General features: G+C 42.2%; 1 protein-coding gene across 1 annotated transcript in view; it reads right to left on the reverse strand.

Moving 5' to 3' along the window:
- Positions 1 to 2428, reverse strand: part of CPNE8 (copine 8) — a 220448-nt gene extending 218020 nt beyond the window's left edge. The window contains exon 1 of the mRNA XM_046013749.1: positions 1960 to 2428. Coding sequence (XP_045869705.1) covers positions 1960 to 2096 — 137 coding nt within the window. The 5' untranslated portion in view covers positions 2097 to 2428. The remainder of the gene's footprint in view (positions 1 to 1959) is intronic.
- Between the last annotated feature and the right edge of the window lie 14261 nt (positions 2429 to 16689).

A 16689-nucleotide genomic window follows, 5' to 3' on the forward strand; every position in this document is an offset into this window, starting at 1 on the left:
ACTACAGGATTCCTGACACACCTTGCCCCTGTGTGCGCGCCTGCGCAGGTATGCGCGTGCATACACCCACACACACGCACACACACACAGGCAAGAGTGGTTAACTGTGGATTCCACTGGCTGAAAGACGAGTGAAGGTATCTTTTCCCCATCAGTCCTAAAGAGCTTTTGGGAAATTAGGATTTAATTTATGATACTTTTTTTTTAAAGATTTATTTATTTATTTGACAGAGATCACAAGTAGGCAGAGAGGCAGGCAGAGAGAGAGGAAGGGAAGGCTTCCTTGCTAAACAGAGAGCCGGATGCGGGGCTGGATCCCAGGACCCTGAGATCATGACCTGAGCCAAAGGCAGAGGCTTTAACCCACTGAGCCACCCAAGTACCTCCTTATTTTATAACACTTTAATATTCATGTCAGGTACAGGCTACATGCCATTCAGGCTTCGTAGAATGTTCAGCAGAGAAGAACTCTAGAAAATGCTTTTACTCTAGGACTTTTGGCCTTGCATTATGTGTGTATACTAATGACCTCCCTTGGGCATCCAAAGGCAGCTTCAGAGTAAAGAAAAAGGCCTAGAAATTAATGTCTAAAAAGAGTTTTCCATATAGCCTCACCTGTTCAATTGACAGGAAGAAATCTCTGGCAGCCCTTAAAGCAAGAAACACAAGTAGTAAGGCAAGAGTGCAAGCTGAGCTACCATTATCAGCATTGTTCCCACAGTCTGAGGTCAGCCTTAAGAGGAAGGGAGCAATCATGGGAAATAGTCTCAGGGATAGCTAAAGGCTATCCCCTATCCCCTAATTAACACCTCTACTGGTTTGTTGGTGCTTGAATTTCCACAAAAAAAGAAAATCCATTTCTTTGGCTTTCGACTCAGTCTTGTGAAAATGCAAAATCGAATACTACTAGGGGGAACACCATTTTAAGTTTCAGGGTTTATTTACATCTAAGATTCCCCAAGTTTGTTAGATTCCTTCAAGGCAAATTTTGCTAAGGAAAGGAATGCGAGGGTACTGCAAACAAGGTTGGGGCCAAAGTGGTTAGGACGAAGTTTTTTCCATTGAGAGGGATCCTAGTATGCAAACAAGGGAGTGGGCTCCAGAGTCAATATGATGCAAATTCTCCCTCTCCCGCTGCCATTATCAATTTATTATAGTCCGCCCCACCTCCTTCTCAAAATCTACTGAGATACAGCAATTATGCTTTATTTACAGGAAAACTGACCCAAACAATGTCAGCCAAAGGAGTTGAAATTTACAGTCCTTAGGCAGTATGTCAGTTGTTATAAGCACTCCAACTGTGTCTACTTGCAGGCAGAAAGTCGTGACTTCCCAGATTTGGGGTAATGCACACATTCGTCTGCAAAGAAAGCTGGAGCCGAAATCTCTACCTATCAGGCATAAAGCAAGAAGCCCGGAAGGGGTGGGGGGGGGGGGCGGGGAAGCAAGCTGGAAGGCTCCAGGAAGTGGGTGGGGAGGAAGCGGCGAGATTTGGAGCCAACTGTAGCAATAGCAGGTTTGCACACGCCTAGCGAATGGAGTCCCGGGCCACTGCGTGCAGCGGCCACAAGCGCTCTTGGCAATGCTGTCCCCTTTGATTTCCGTATCACCCAACCACAACAGCTCGGGTTTGGGACGTAAAAAGGGCTTGCAAAGTGGGCGGCGGCCGGGGTTCCCGCCGCTGAGTCACAGCCCAGCCAACTTTTACAGCATTTCCCAGAAAGAAAATTAAAAGTCTCAGTTCCGTAGCCCACCACTCGCTTCCAGTTCGCGCTCTCCGCTCTGTCACTGCAGCTGGGGGTGGGGGGAGGTGACTCAGACCCACAACTGGGGTGTTTCCCACTCGTCTCGCAACTTCTCACCCCAGCAAAGCCTCGGGGTGCCCCGAGCGCTTGGCAAGCGCTACCCACCAGGCAGATGAGAGAGCAGGAGGAGGGAGGGGAAGGGCTGCGTCCTCACCTGCAGGACACGGACACCTCCACCCGCGTGGCCGGGATGGCCGCGCTCAGCTGGTTCAAGTCCCCGATGCCCGCAGTGCTGGTGTAGCGGCTGTCCATCTTGGGGGGAGGCGCCGTGGACTTGTCCGGCGCCCACATCCAGAGCTTGGGCAGACTAAGGGCTCGGAGCCCAGCTCCCGACAGACGGGGATGGGGGTTGAGGTTGAGGGTGGAGGCAGAGAAAGGAGGGCGGAGGCAGCTCGCGGGAAGGGGGAGGGAGGGGGAGGCGGACCCGAGCAAAGCCGCGAGGGAACCGCGAGCCAGTCCTGGCCCAGGCCGAGGCTGCCGGGGAAGTGGCGCACGGGGCTCCCGGCTTCCCTGCCCCCTCCTTGGAGGCAGCAGCACCAGGGGGGACACTTCGTGATCCTTGCCAGGCTCAGAGTGCCAGGCTCTCAGGAGCCACCGGGCCGCCTGAGGAGGTAGAAAGCACGAGACCCAGACCCCAGCCGTCTAGGAGAGCAAGCCCTGGCCGGCTGGGCGCGCGGCTAGGGTTTTGTCTCCGCCTCTACACACCCACTCCCGCCTCCTGGGCAGCGACTCCCTCCTGTCAATCAGGTGTGGACGGGAATGTCACGCAGTTCGCCTGTCTGGGCTGGAAGCTGGAGGTGTGGGCGCCTCTGCCTATTCCGAACTCCCCCCTCGCAGGCGCACCCCTCCTCACCCCGCACTGGTCCTCACCGAAGCCCATGGAGGCCCTCCCCACCTTGCCTTCGGGCAGGTGAGCCAGGTCCCCGCTTCTGGACTGCCCGCTCTCGGCCACTTGGGGGCTGGGGACAGTGGGACATGAGGACGATTTCCAATTTTCTGTATGCAGTGGTAAAGTGACAGATAAAGATCTGGGACAAGTCGGGAACAGGATGAACTCTAATGTGGGGGGGGGGGTGTACTATTTGGGATTTAAGGGGCAGGTTTCCCTCCTCCCTCAGTTCCTCGAAACGTGGGGGTCAATTGTGACAGTCTTCCTATAGTCAGGACTCTCCTGCGGCCCACTCGCTTCCAAATGCTTGGAAGTTCGGACCTGACACCTGGAGGTCACAACCATTTAACGCAGCTCCCTTAGCCCGACTCCCACCAACAAGATCCGAATGAAACTGGACGGACGGAAGTAGAGAGGAGCTGGAGTGAGCTCCGCATTTGGGAAACTGGAATCTGGGGCAGCCGTACAGGTGCCAGAATGCCGAGGCATCCAACGTGTGGGGAAATACGCACGAGTCCCCTCCATCGCGGAGACCTTATTGGTGGCACCTTGCCTCCTGCCTCGCCCGTGCGCCTGCGGGTCCCCAGGCGTTAGCCAGCAGGGGGCGACCAAGGACGGAACGCGACGTTCCGGGAAGAAGCGCAGAGACCCGACCGGTGTCCGCCTTCTCTTAACGCGCCAGCCACGGAGTATGCAGCTGGCGGGACGAACTCAAAGAAGAGCTCTTTTCGCGACTGAGAACTTGTCATACGTTGTAACATTTTAACCCATTTGGAGCCACCTGCCTAGAGAATCTGTAGAGTTGCCGGTGAGGACCTATAGGCACTGTCTTGCCCCTTTCCCCTGCCAAGATCCTCCCCGCATTTTATCCTCGGTTTCCTTTCCTGATCTCCCAGCCCATCCCTTGTCATTCCTTAAATCCAGAAACTGTTTCTTTTTCCGTCGCTGATTAACCTGTAGTTTATTGCTATTTGGAAATGTCATAAAGCTCCAAACATTTCTCTTATGCTGCCCAAAATTAATTTGGGAGACTAGACTTACGTGTGTTGTTGTTGTTGTTGTTAAAGATTTTATTTATTCATTTGACTGACAGAGATCACAAGTAGGCAGAGAGGCAGGCAGAGGGGGAGGGGGGAAGCAGGCTCCCCGCTGAGCAGAGAGCCGGATGTGGGGTTTGATCCCGGGACCCTGAGATCATGACCTCAGCCAAAGACAGAGGCTTAACCCACTGAGCCACCCAGGTGCCCTTACGTGTGTATTTTTAAGGTAACCAGACTTATTTCATAGAAGCCTAGTGAAGAAATAAAAGGTGAGAACCTGGGCGCCTGGGTGGCTCAGTGGGTTAAAGCCTCTGCCTTCGGCTCAGGTCATGGTCCCAGGGTCCTGGGATCGAGCCCCACATCGGGCTCTCTGCTCAGCGGGGAGCCTGCTTCCTCCTCTCTCTCTCTGCCTGCCTCTCTGTCTACTTGTGATCCCTATCTCTCAAATAAATAAATAAAATTAAAAAAAAAAAAAAGGTGAGAACCTTAAAACTGTACCCAGCCTATAATCCTTGACTTAATTTTTCCGTTTTAGTGAGCTATAATTGATATGTAATAAACTGCACATATTTAAAGCGTGCCATTTAATAAATTTTGATACATATATATTCCTTTGAAACCATCACCGTAATCAAAATAATGAGCCATTCCATCACCCCAAGTTTTCTCAGTCCTTCCTTTCACGACTAAAAACAACCCTCCAGACAACCCCTGGTCTACTTTATAACACTATAGGGAAGTTTGCATTTTCTGTAATTACATATGCATGGAATCACATAACATGTACTTTTTTGTGTGCGGCTTCTTCCACTAAGCAACATTCTTTTGAGATATGTCCCCACATTGCTAAGTGCATCAATAGTGCATTTCTTTTTTGTTGTTGACTAACATTCCATCATATAGATGTGCCACAAATTGTTTACCCGTTGGCACGTTAGTGGACATTTTAGTTTCTTCCAGGTTTGAGCTATTACAAATAAAACAGCTATGAACATTTATGCATCTCTATGTGGACATATGCTTTATGTGGACATATGCTTATTACTTTTGGGTAAATACCTAGAAGGGGAATAGCTGGGCCATAAGGAGAGTGATTCTTTAACTTTTTAAGAAACTATTAAACTATTTTCCAAAATAGTTTTACTATTTTCCATTCCCACAGCATTAGATGAGTTTTGGTTCTTCATACCCTTATCAGCACCTATTACTGTTACTCTTTTATAGTTTAGCCAATCCAATAGTTGTGTTAGGAGGTTAATGACTAACAATATTGTCATTATGGGTCTCAGTGTGGATTAATGCCATTTTTATGTGCTAATTTGCTATCTGTATATCTTCTTTGGTAAAGTGTCTATTCAAATCTTTTGCCCATTTTTATTGGGTTATTAGTTTTATTATTCTTGCGTTTTGGGAGTTCTTTATATGTTCTGTATATAAGTCCTTTGTCACATACAATTTATAAAATAAGTTCTGCCAGCCCGTGGCTTGTATTTTCCTTTTCATAATAGTCTATCAGAGATTTGGAGTTCCAAATTTTGATGAATCGTTGTTGAACTTTGCCCATTATTGATTATAATGTTGGTGTTGAATCAAAAAAATCTTTGCCTAATCTGAGGTCACAAAAATGATCTTATATGTTTTCTTCTAGGAGTTTTATACTTTCAAGTTTTGCACTTAATCCTATGATTAATTTGTTTTTTTAATCAAAGTTCTCTATTTTTTTGCACATCAACATCAAATTTTTCTAGCACCTTTGTTAAAAAGACCACGCTTTCTCCATTGACTCATCTTTGTACTTTTGTCAAAAAACAATTTGTCATGAATGACTCCATTTTTTCCCTCTATCCTGTTCCATTGATCTAGCTGTGTTTCCTTCAACCAATACCATAGTCTTAATTACTACAGCTTTTAAAAACTTCTGCAATCACGTAGTATAACTTCTCCAACTTTGATCTTTTTAAAAATCCTTTTGTGGGCGCGCCTGGGTGGCTCAGTGAGTTAAAGCCTCTGCCTTTGACTCAGGTCATGATCTCAGGGTCCTGGGATCGAGTCCTGCATCAGGCACTCTTCTCAGCGGGGAGCCTGCTTCCTCCTCTTTCTCTGCCTTTCGCTCTGCCTAGTTGTGATCTCTGTGTGTCAAATTAATTAATAAATAAAATCTTAAAAAAAATAAAATAAAAATCCTTTTGTGGTTTTTGATTCTGGTCATTTTTGATTCTTTGCATTTCCATGTAAATTTTAGAATCGACTGGGCAATGTCTACAAAAAAAAAAAATCTTATCAAGATTTTGATTGGGATTCCATTGATTCTATAGACCACTTAAAGAAGAGTAGATAAAATGAGTCTTCTGATCCATGAACGTTATATGTCTTTCCATTTATTTAGGTCTTCTTTAATGTCGATCAGTAATGGACTGGTATCCTTAAAAGAGAAAGATTTGGAGACACACAGCCACACAAGGAAGAAAGGCATGTAAAGACAGAGACGGAGATTGGAAGTATACTGCCACAAACCAAGAAATGTCAAGGATTTTGGTAGCCACCAGAAGTTAGAAAAGTTAAGGAAGGAATCTTCCTTAGAGCCTTTGGGAAGACCATGGTCCTGCCACTACCTTGATCCCAAAACCGTGAGAGAAAAAATTTCTGTTGTGTTAAGCCAACCGATTTGTGGTAATTTGTTACATCAGCCCTAAGAAAACTAATGCATGATGATAACTAATTATTTCAATTTTGCTAATTTTTTTCAAGTTCGGTCCTTGTAAATTCATCATACTGAAGTAAGCCTTAGATAACAAAACTTTTAGAGTGTATTCAAGCTGTTTCTTAGTATAGTCAGCACAGTGCCTAGAGAACTACTATTTTTAAAAATAATTTTAATAACCCAATAAATATTATGAATTAAGGCATGTCTATTTCCTTAAACTTTTATTTTGGAGAATTTTTAATAAAAAGTTTATATATATTGAAATGCATTTAAAAAATATGAATGACTTTAGAATTGCTAAAAGCCAAAGGTAAATTTCATTTGCTAAAATTTGTAAGCAGCCATTATTCCCCAAGTCAGTGATTCAGTAAACATTAGTTGAATGTTTACTATGTGCTAGGCACTGGGCTAGATCTAGGAGATAAAGCCTGCTCTGGCAAGGAGATGATGACTGCCGGGGCACCTGGGTGACTCAGTGGGTTAAAGCTTCTGCCTTCGGCTCAGGGTTCTGATCCCAGGTTTCTGGGATCGAGCCCCATGTCGGGCTCTCTGCTCCGCAGGGAACCTGCTTCCTTCTCTCTCTCTGCCTGCCTCTCTGCCTAGTTGTGATTTCTCTCTGTCAAATAAATAAAATATTTAAAAAAAAAAAAAGGAGATCCATGACTGCCTAGAGATGTTACTAAATGAATCATTAAGTTCTTTTCATTTCTGGGATTTCATTATTCCACAAAACTAGGAAAGACCTCAGTTTGTAAATTGTCATTGTACCTTATTTTTAAGAAGCAGTTATTTATAAAATGGCAAAAAAAAAAAAAAAAAAGTCAGCTAGCCTGAAAGAGAATATTTTTTTTTAAAGATTTTATTTATTTATTTGACAGAGAGAGATCACAAGTAGGCAGAGAGGCAGGCAGAGAGAGGGAAGCAGGCTCCCTGCTGAGCAGAGGGCCCGATGCGGGACTCGATCCCAGGACCCTGAGACCATGACCTGAGCCGAAGGCAGCGGCTTAACCAACTGAGCCACCCAGGCACCCCGAGAATATTTTTATAAATAAAAGACAAAGTTCATTTACCTCATCCGTCAAGTACACCACTTGACGGATGAGGTAAATGAACTTTGTCTTACACTTTGTGTAAGACATAAGACATTGTATAAGAACTTTGTACCAGCTCACATAGAAGTACAAAAGAAAGTGAATGGAGCAGTTCTTGCGACAATAGCTACATCAGTGGAAAATTTGCCCCATCAGACCCAACAAACTATTCCACCCCAGGCTAAGTCAGAAATACCAGCATTAATGGGGAGCCTGGGTGGCTCAGTCAGTTAAGTGTCCAATTCTTGATTTTGGCTCAGGTCATGAGCTCAGGGTCATGGAATGGAGCCCCATGTTGGGCTCTGAGGTCAGCAAGGAGTCTGCTTGTCCCTCTCCCTCTACTCCTCCCCCACTTAATGCTCTCTCTCTCTCAAATAAATGAATAGAACCTTAAAATAAAATAAAATAAAAAAGGAAAAAAATAACAGCATTACCACTTGCTACCTTCAAAATGTCCTTGGGAAATTGAAGAAAAGAGATTGTCATCACTTAACCTACATGCATAGCTGTGTAATCACTCTGGCCACTTGACCTGCTCTATGAAAGTACAGCTTAAAAAATAAACATAGAATAGCAAAGAATTAATTAACTAATTATGGAAAAATGGCAGCTCAGGGAAGACATGATGATGAGTGGCCAAAAAGTGTTCTCTGAATACCTACCTTTTTCTCTGACCTGCTAACCACTTGAAGATGATTTCCTCAAGGTGATTCAAATCTGCAGATAATTCAAATTACTTCAGACATTAAAACAGTATTACCATCTTTAGTTTGAAGTCACCTTTGTGACTAAAGATCAATATCTCACCAATCTTATAAATACTACCTTTTCACTGGTTAAGGCACATAGAAAATTATCACTTTTAAAATCTTACAAATAATACAAAATTAAGATATGTCATGAATAAGTGTCCAGAAACATTAAACCCAGTACTTCAGTCAAGTAACATTTTTATAAGGGATCTTGGATAATTATTTAGGTAAACCTATTCTCAAGCAAAAAACAAACAAACAAAAAAAACACCTTTAAGATTTTATTTATTTGAGAGACAGAGCACACACAAGCAGAGTGGTGGGGGTGGGGGGAGGGAGAGGAAGAAGCAGACTCCCTACTAAGCAGGGAACCCCATGTGGGCCTCCTCAGTCCCAGGATCCTAGGATCATGACCTGAGCCAAAGGCAGAAGTTTAACCAACTGAGTCACCCAGGTGCTCCTGAAGCAAAAATTTTCCCCTGTGTTTGATAAATAAATTTTACACTCAAGAGAACACTTAGAATACAGAATACTTTCAATTTCAGAATTTCACAGTTAATATTTTTTTCTTTATTTAAATTCAGTTAGCCAATATATAGAACACACTTAGTTTTCAATGCAGTGTTCAATAATTTATCAGTTGTGTATAATACCCAGTGCTCATCCCATCACATGACCTCCTTATGCTTATCACACCCAATTGCACCACACCCTATCCTCATCCCCTCCAGCAACCTATAGTTAAGAATCTGTCAGGGTTTGTCTCCCTCTCTGATGACTTCCCAGTCAGTTTTCCCTCCCTCCCCCTGTGATCCTCTGTGCTGTTTCTTATATTCCACATGAGTGAAACCATGTGATAATTGTCTTTCTCTGACTGACTTCCCTCCCTTCCATCCACATCGATGTAAATAGTAGGTATTCATCCTTTCTGATGAGTAATATTCCATCGTATATATGAACCACATCTTCTTTATCCATTCATCTGTTGAAGAGCATCTTGGCTCCTTCCACAGTTTGACTATTGTGGACATTGCTGCTATGAACATTGAAGGGCAGGTGTCCCTTCAGATCACTGTATTTATATCTTTGGGGTAAATACCTAGTAGTGCAATTTCTGGGTCATAGGGTAGCTCTGTGTTTAACTTCTTGAGGAAACTCCACACCGTTTTCCAGAGTGGCTGCACCAGCTTGCTATCCCACCAACAGTCACACTTAATATTTAAACACACAGAAAAACAATATTCCAAATTCCATGTTGAAAGTCTCAGCTTGGTTTGGATAAATTTGGTTTTCCATTATCACAGGGTAATTTGACTCATACTTTGCCTAGCCCTTAAAGAGACACCCTAAACTTGGGGTGAGGGGAGGGTTGGATCAGGAAAGTGATCAAAGTGGGGTTAGTTTTCTTACTACGACAGAATCTTCTATTTTTTAAATAGTATTTCAGTTACTTATTGCTATGTACCAAGCCAGTCCAAAATTCAACCACTCAACACAACAGTTAGTTGTACTAGTTTTCATGCTTCCGTGGGTCTAGCTGTTCGGGGAGGCCTCAGCCAGGCAGTTCTGTTCCATGTAGTGTCACTTTGGGTCATGCACAGGGACTGCATTCAGCTAGAGGCCGGCTGGCCTGGAAAATCCAAGAAGGCTTCATTACCATGTCTGGCAGCTCAGTGTCCTTCCTCCGTGCAGCTGCTGTGTGGTTTCTCCTCATTCAGTCGTCTAGCCCAAACTGCACAGCAGGTGACTGGCTTTCCTACAGCCAAAGCGAAGCTGCCAGGGTCCTGCAAGGCTAGGCCTAGACTGGCAGTGTCACTTGCACTGGTTTCTATTTGCGAAAGCAAGTCCTGAGGACCGCCCAGGTTCAAAGGGAGCAGGGGAGGTAGCTGAGCGACATAAAGGGTGGAGCGGCCGGCACATACTGGGAGGGAGGGAATTGACAGCAGTTATCTTTGGGGACTACCCACTCAAAACAGTCAGTTCAGGTAAGGCTTAAATAATCATCTTCCTCCCTTTTAGAAAAAACAAACACCGATCTAGTTTTTTCACCACTTTAAATTTGTTTTGTTTGAAAAAAATAAATCTATATAAGGAATCGGAAATCTCATAGCCCACTTGTAACAAATAGGAGCACAGTAGTAAGCAAGGATTTGTTTTTAAGAATGACTTTGAGGGGGGCACCTGGGTGGCTCAGTGGGTTAAAGCTTCTGCCTTCGGATCAGGTCATGATCCCAGGGTCCTGGGATCGAGCCCCGCATCGGGCTCTCTGCTCAGCGGGGAGCCTGCTACCTCCTCTCTCTCTGCCTGCCTCTGCCTACTTGTGATCTTTGTCTGTCAAATAAATAAATAAAATCTTTAAAAAGAAAAAAGAGGGGGGGACATTTATAAAAAAAAAAAAAAGAATGACTTTGAGGGGCGCCTGGGCGGCTCAGTTGGTTAAGCATCTGACTGTTAATTTCAGCTCTGGTGTCGATCACAGGATTGTGAGATTGAGTCCCACGTCAGGCTCTGCACTGGAAAAAAAAATTAAAAAGAAGAAGAAGAATGTCTTTGCTAACTACATAGTAAACAGGTAGAGAAAGAAATATAGGAAACATGAAGAATATGTTTCTTGCTTTCAGGCATCTTTGCTTAATATGAGATCAGCATCAACTTATCACATCAAAAAAATAGGAAAGAGCCAGAAATGAACAGTGACTTGTCGTGTGATCATGTGGCATAGGCCGACATGACTGATGCTCAACAGCGGACATATTAATGAGGAAGAATAACCATTAAAACTTCCCTGGAAAAATGGGACTTGAAAAGAAGACAGAGCAATAAAGGTGAGAGTGGAAATATGAGCAACTCTAAAAGTAAAAATAAGTATCGCATAAGTTTTTGGGTAGTGAGAAGACCCAAAAACTTAGAGAGGAAGCATGAAAATTTAGATAGACAGAATAAGGTTATCTTAAAATATCTTGTAATGAGAGGATATGTAAAAGGATAGGAAGCTGAAGTTATCTAATCCTGCCCTGTCCAATAGAGTAGCCTCAAGTCACAAGTGGCTGAAGTTAATATTAAATAAAATTTAAAATGCATTTCCTCAGATGCATTAGTTACATTTCAAAAGCTCAATGGCCACAGCTATTGGTTAGTGCAAATTTTAGAACATTTCCTTCGTACCACAGGAGTCTATGGGACAGTGGGACAGTGTTAACAACCTGTTAAATTTCCTAGTATTTCTGAAATCCTTGCAACTTTTCATTCCCTTCTGCCGTTATCGGTAGTTCAGTTTACTATCTATCCTTTTTTACCCAGGATGACACAGCACTCTCCCACCTCATCTCCCTATTTCCAGTCATGTCCCATTCTGAAGCTAAAATGCACTTTAGAAAACATGAATCTGGTCCAGTGAAATTCCTACCCAAACCACTTGTGCCATTCTCTTTGCCTGGAACGTTCCTCTGTGCCTCTTCCCTTAGCTCACACTTAGTCTTAAAAAGCTAAGTGAGAAGTTACTTCCTCAACCAGGCCTTTTTAAATACCTCTGAGTGTCAGTATTCTTATCTTTAAAATTATACTTTGATCTATGATACATGGTTGGTGAAAATTAAAGATAATGTATATAATGTAGTGCTCAGCCCTCAAAATGAACATACTGATAGTGCTTGTGGTGATGATAATAATTTGGTACTGATGGTTTAAAGCTCTCTAGTTCTATTTTCTCACATCAGCTACCCAGAGTAGCATTCCAGGAGGTGCCTCCCATCTGTCCAGTAATAATTTAAAATTACTTACATAGCTCATATGACTAACGGGGATCAACACTCACTATAATTCAACCATATGGCCTTTCCTGAACCATCCTAACCCACTATGCTCTTCTCCTCCTTGAAGTTTTTTATTATATATACACACATATATCTTCTTAACTTCATCTTTACTTGGTCAAACTCTTATTCATTCTTCATAGCCTGTCTAAAATGCCACTTCCTCATGGAAGTATTCGCATGGAAATACCTTTGTACTGCTTTTAGATAACTATTCTAGGGGTGACTGGGTGGCTCAGTTGGTTGAGCATCAGCTCTTAGTTTCAGCTCAGATCATGATGTCATGGGTCATGAGATCGAGCCCAGCATTGGGCTCTGCACTTAGCTTAGAATCTGCTGAAGATTCTCTCCCTCTGCCCCTCCCCCCTGCTCTCTCTCAAATAAATATATCTCAAAATAAATAAAAAATAAGTAAATATTCTAATAGGACTTCATGCATAGAGAACAGACAAAAATGAAATTTTAAGATTCTTTTATCTAATAAAGAAAATGGTAGTTTACATTTCTTCTAGAGTTACAGAGGTTCATTTCAATATGATCTTCTAATGATAACATTAAGAACTCTCATAGAATAAACCTTACAACTCCTTGAAATACAGATATGTTTAAAGGGAGTCTGTTGTTAGACTCTTACAAGGACATATTTTCATGGTTACTGAACACAGAACAGGTCTTACTTTTTATAAATGTTTTCAGCCTCCAAATTTAAAGTTTCTTCCAAGAAGCTTTTCACTAAATCTGCTAATTCAGAGAGTTTGATTTTTCAAGGCTACAGGAAGAAATCCATTTGTAAGAATGAATCCGAAAGGGCAACCCTAAAGGGTTCTGAAACTTATCAAAAGAATATAGGGCAGCAGACCTTCTTACAAAAGGACTGTAAAACCTGAAATATTCCGCTGCTACAGGAGTGTCCCCAAATGCCCCAAGTAGGCTAGGTCATACCACCTTTACCTTTAACTATCACAATTAGAATAATTATTGGGTGATAACTTGTTCAATACCTGTTTCTCCTGCTGGAGGCTAAGCTTCAAGAGCTTAAGTGGGCATCCACCTTCCGCACTGACTATCCTAAGACAGATGCTGTGTGGCTGTGACGATTGAAAAGTGTCTACATTTGTTTTGATGTGTTGAGTTCAACTAGAGAGCAGGGTGGAATGGCCAACAGGCATTTAGGGCTCTGGTGAGGAGACAGGATTGTCAGGTTGAAATCAATAGCTTAGAGTTAGCAATCGAAGCCAAGCATTTGCATAAACACTCCAGGGGAAAAGGAACAAAAGTCTGATGAGTCTCTGTCCTGTGGAAAAGTATACAGAAACAAAGGGTCCCACTAAAGAAACGGGTGGGAAAGAACCACTTGGACAATAGGGGAGAAAATCCCCAGGATCTAGATACTAAGGACAAAGAAAAAAAGGCTTTAAAGGGGAAAGAGGCCAGTGGTATTGCTGCAGCCCATGCTGCAGAGACCACAACCCTGCCTTGTTTCCTGGTCTCTGTGACTTGTCTAACTCTTTCTTGGACAGTTACCAACATTACAGAAACCCCTAAAGATTTGCAGTTACCATTCCAGGTCTCTTTCAGATTCTTCTGCGGAAATGCCCCTGGCAGGTCACACCTAGCCCCACTTTACTACCTTGGGTATGCAGCCCTCCGTACTCCAGAAACCACGGGTGCCGAAAACAGGTCTCCAGCCAGCAGCTACTTCATGCAGGAACACTCCTGCAGGCATTTTGTGGCCACGAAGTGTGAGGAATTAATGCCTCATTTCCAAACCTGATTTAGATCGCTCCTTGGGCAGGGCACATAAGCATTAATTAGTATGTGGTCAGAGTCGACTCTGGTTTCTTTCCTGCTTGGACAATTAAAATGTGCAACCATGCAAAAGAATAAAAGTTTGTTGGAAACTAGAGAGACATACACAAAGAAAAGAAGGTAAATGTTGAGTGTCTAAAAATTTGGTAAAATTAACGTTCTTCGGGGGATAGCCTAGCCTTTGGGTACATCTGAAAATAGCTATTTGAATGTGAAAATGCTAAAATTTTGCAGGCCCTGTCTCTAACTATCCAAGAGATTCAGGCAGAACTTTGTAAGTCAAAAAACTGTTTTTCATAACCATGATAATTGCTGTTAAATTTACCATGATTTGTCACAGTAGATGGAGTATTTCTATTCATGCTCAAATAATTAAATCATTGTTTCTCAAGTGAGTCCCTTGGAATATTGGTGGGTTTATAGAAATAAATTCAGTTTTGGCGGTGGAGGGGGGGTTGTTTTTGTTTTTCTGGTTTTTAGATGTTGAGGAAACTTTACACAGTCACCCTAGAGTAATAACTTTGGTTTAGAAGAAAGGACCTCTGTTATTTATTCTTACAAAATCTGTTGAGGTGTAGTATCTGCTTTAATAAAAGGCCAGTTTATGGTCTTTTATTAAGCTCTCCTTTAGTTAAAATTCACCCACCGACAGCTGTCCAAGGAACAATTATATTTAGGTTTCAATATCATAAATCTTCCTATTTTTGTCTATGAATGTTGAGAGATCAAATCCCCATAGAAGATACTTTTGCTAAATAGCACTGATGTTGCCAATGAAAGCCACTGTGGGAAATTCTGTTGAAGAGAGAATGTTTTATTGACTGAAGCCAAATTTTTGTATTATGTGGTCTTATTTTGCAAAAATAGTGAAAGAAAATAAAACATTTAGTCTATTTAAGTCAAAACTGTATTTACATGGCCTCACCATGTCTCCAGACTTTTCAAATGCTGGTCTAGTCAGTGTGTATGAGTAAAAGTTATCTTTGGTGAATTAGGAAACTTAAAGTCTTACATTTGACACAGCAATAGTTTTCTAATGGAGTATTAAGAGATTTAGCCTAAAAGCACTATTTTGTTGTGTTAATAATTCAATTTTTTTATAAACTCAGTGTTCATGTGTTACACTCTCAAAGGTATTTTTAAATTTTTTTTAAAGATTTTATTTATTTATTTGACAGACGGAGATCACAAGTAGGCAGAGAGGCAGGCAGAAAGAGAGGGGGAAGCAGGCTCCCTGCTGAGCAGAGAGCCCTATGTGGGGCTCCATCCCAGGACCCTGGGATCATGACCTGAGCCGAAGGCAGAGGCTTTAACCCATTGAGTCACCCAGGCGCCCCTCAAAGGTATTTTTTAAAGCAATCAAATAGAATTCAACTTTTTAAATTAATTTTCTGAAATAGAAAAATGACCAACAACCCAATGGAAAATAAAAGACAGAGAAATTCTTTCACAGAAATGCAAATAGCCCCAAAATATATGATATGGGGGCTCCTGGCCGGATCAGTTTGTTGAGCCAGTGACTCTTGATCTTAGGGTCATGAGTTCAGCATTAGGTATAGAAATTACTTTAGAAATATATGAAATGATGCTTAACTCACTTATAATTTTATTTTTTTTAAGATTTTATTTATTTATTTGACAGAGAGAGAGATCACAAGTAGGCAGAGAGGCAGGCAGAGAGAGAGGAGGAAGCAGGCTCCCTGCAGAGCAGAGAGCCCGATGCGGGGCTCGATCCCAGGACCCTGAGATCATGACCTGAGCCGAAGGCAGCGGCTTAATCCACTGAGCCACCCAGGCGCCCCAACTCACTTATAATTTTAAAAAGCAATTTTACAGTAGATGAAGATACTATTTTTCCCAGTAGGTAAGTGTTATATGAGACTGTAAGAGTCACGTTCATACATTGCTCCTAGATGTGTAAAATTGTATACCCTTACAAAGAACAATCTGGTAATATTTATCAAAGTTATAAACAATTCCATTGGATATCCATTTAAAATGAAGTTTCACCCATATCTTATACCATATACAAAAATTTACTCCAAATATGTCATAAACCTCAATGTAAAGTCTAAAATTATAAAACTTAGAGAAGAAAACATAGGAGAAAAAATTTATGACTTTGGAGTAGGCAAAGATTTCATGCATATGAAGCCAAAAGAATGATTCAGAAAGAGCAAATTGACACCTTGGACTTCATCAAAATTAAAATTTTCTATTGTTTAAAAAAATATTGTACAGAAAATTTAAAAAAAAAAGCACCTGCTAAAGGAAATATTTTGCAAAACATCTATCTGACCAATGACTTGTGTCCATTGTATATAAAGGATACTCAAGGGGCTCCTGCATGGTTCTGTCAGTTACACATCTGACTCTTGATTTCAGCTCAGGTCATGATCTCTGGGTTGTGAGAATGATCCCCAGCTCAGGCTCGGCTGGGCATGGAGCTTGCTTAAGAGTCTCTCTCTCCTTCTCCTTCGTTCTTCCCTCCCTGCCTCCTTATCTAAAGAGAAAGGAAAAAAAAAATATTCAAAACTCAGTAAGAAAACTAACAACTTTACCAAAGAAGATCTACAAATAACAAATAATGAAAAATGCTCAACACCATTAACTATTAGAAAAGTATAGATTAAAACCACAATGAAATAGCACTGCATATTTATTAGGATGGCTGAAATTAGAGATTGACCATATCAAATGTTGACAAGGATCTAGAGCACCCAGAACTCTCATATACTGCTGGTGGGGATGTGAAGTGACAAAGCCACTTTGGAAAACAATTTGGCA

This window comes from Meles meles, chromosome 7, assembly GCF_922984935.1.
Source record: "Meles meles chromosome 7, mMelMel3.1 paternal haplotype, whole genome shotgun sequence".
In the NCBI taxonomy this organism is placed as follows: domain Eukaryota; kingdom Metazoa; phylum Chordata; class Mammalia; order Carnivora; family Mustelidae; genus Meles; species Meles meles.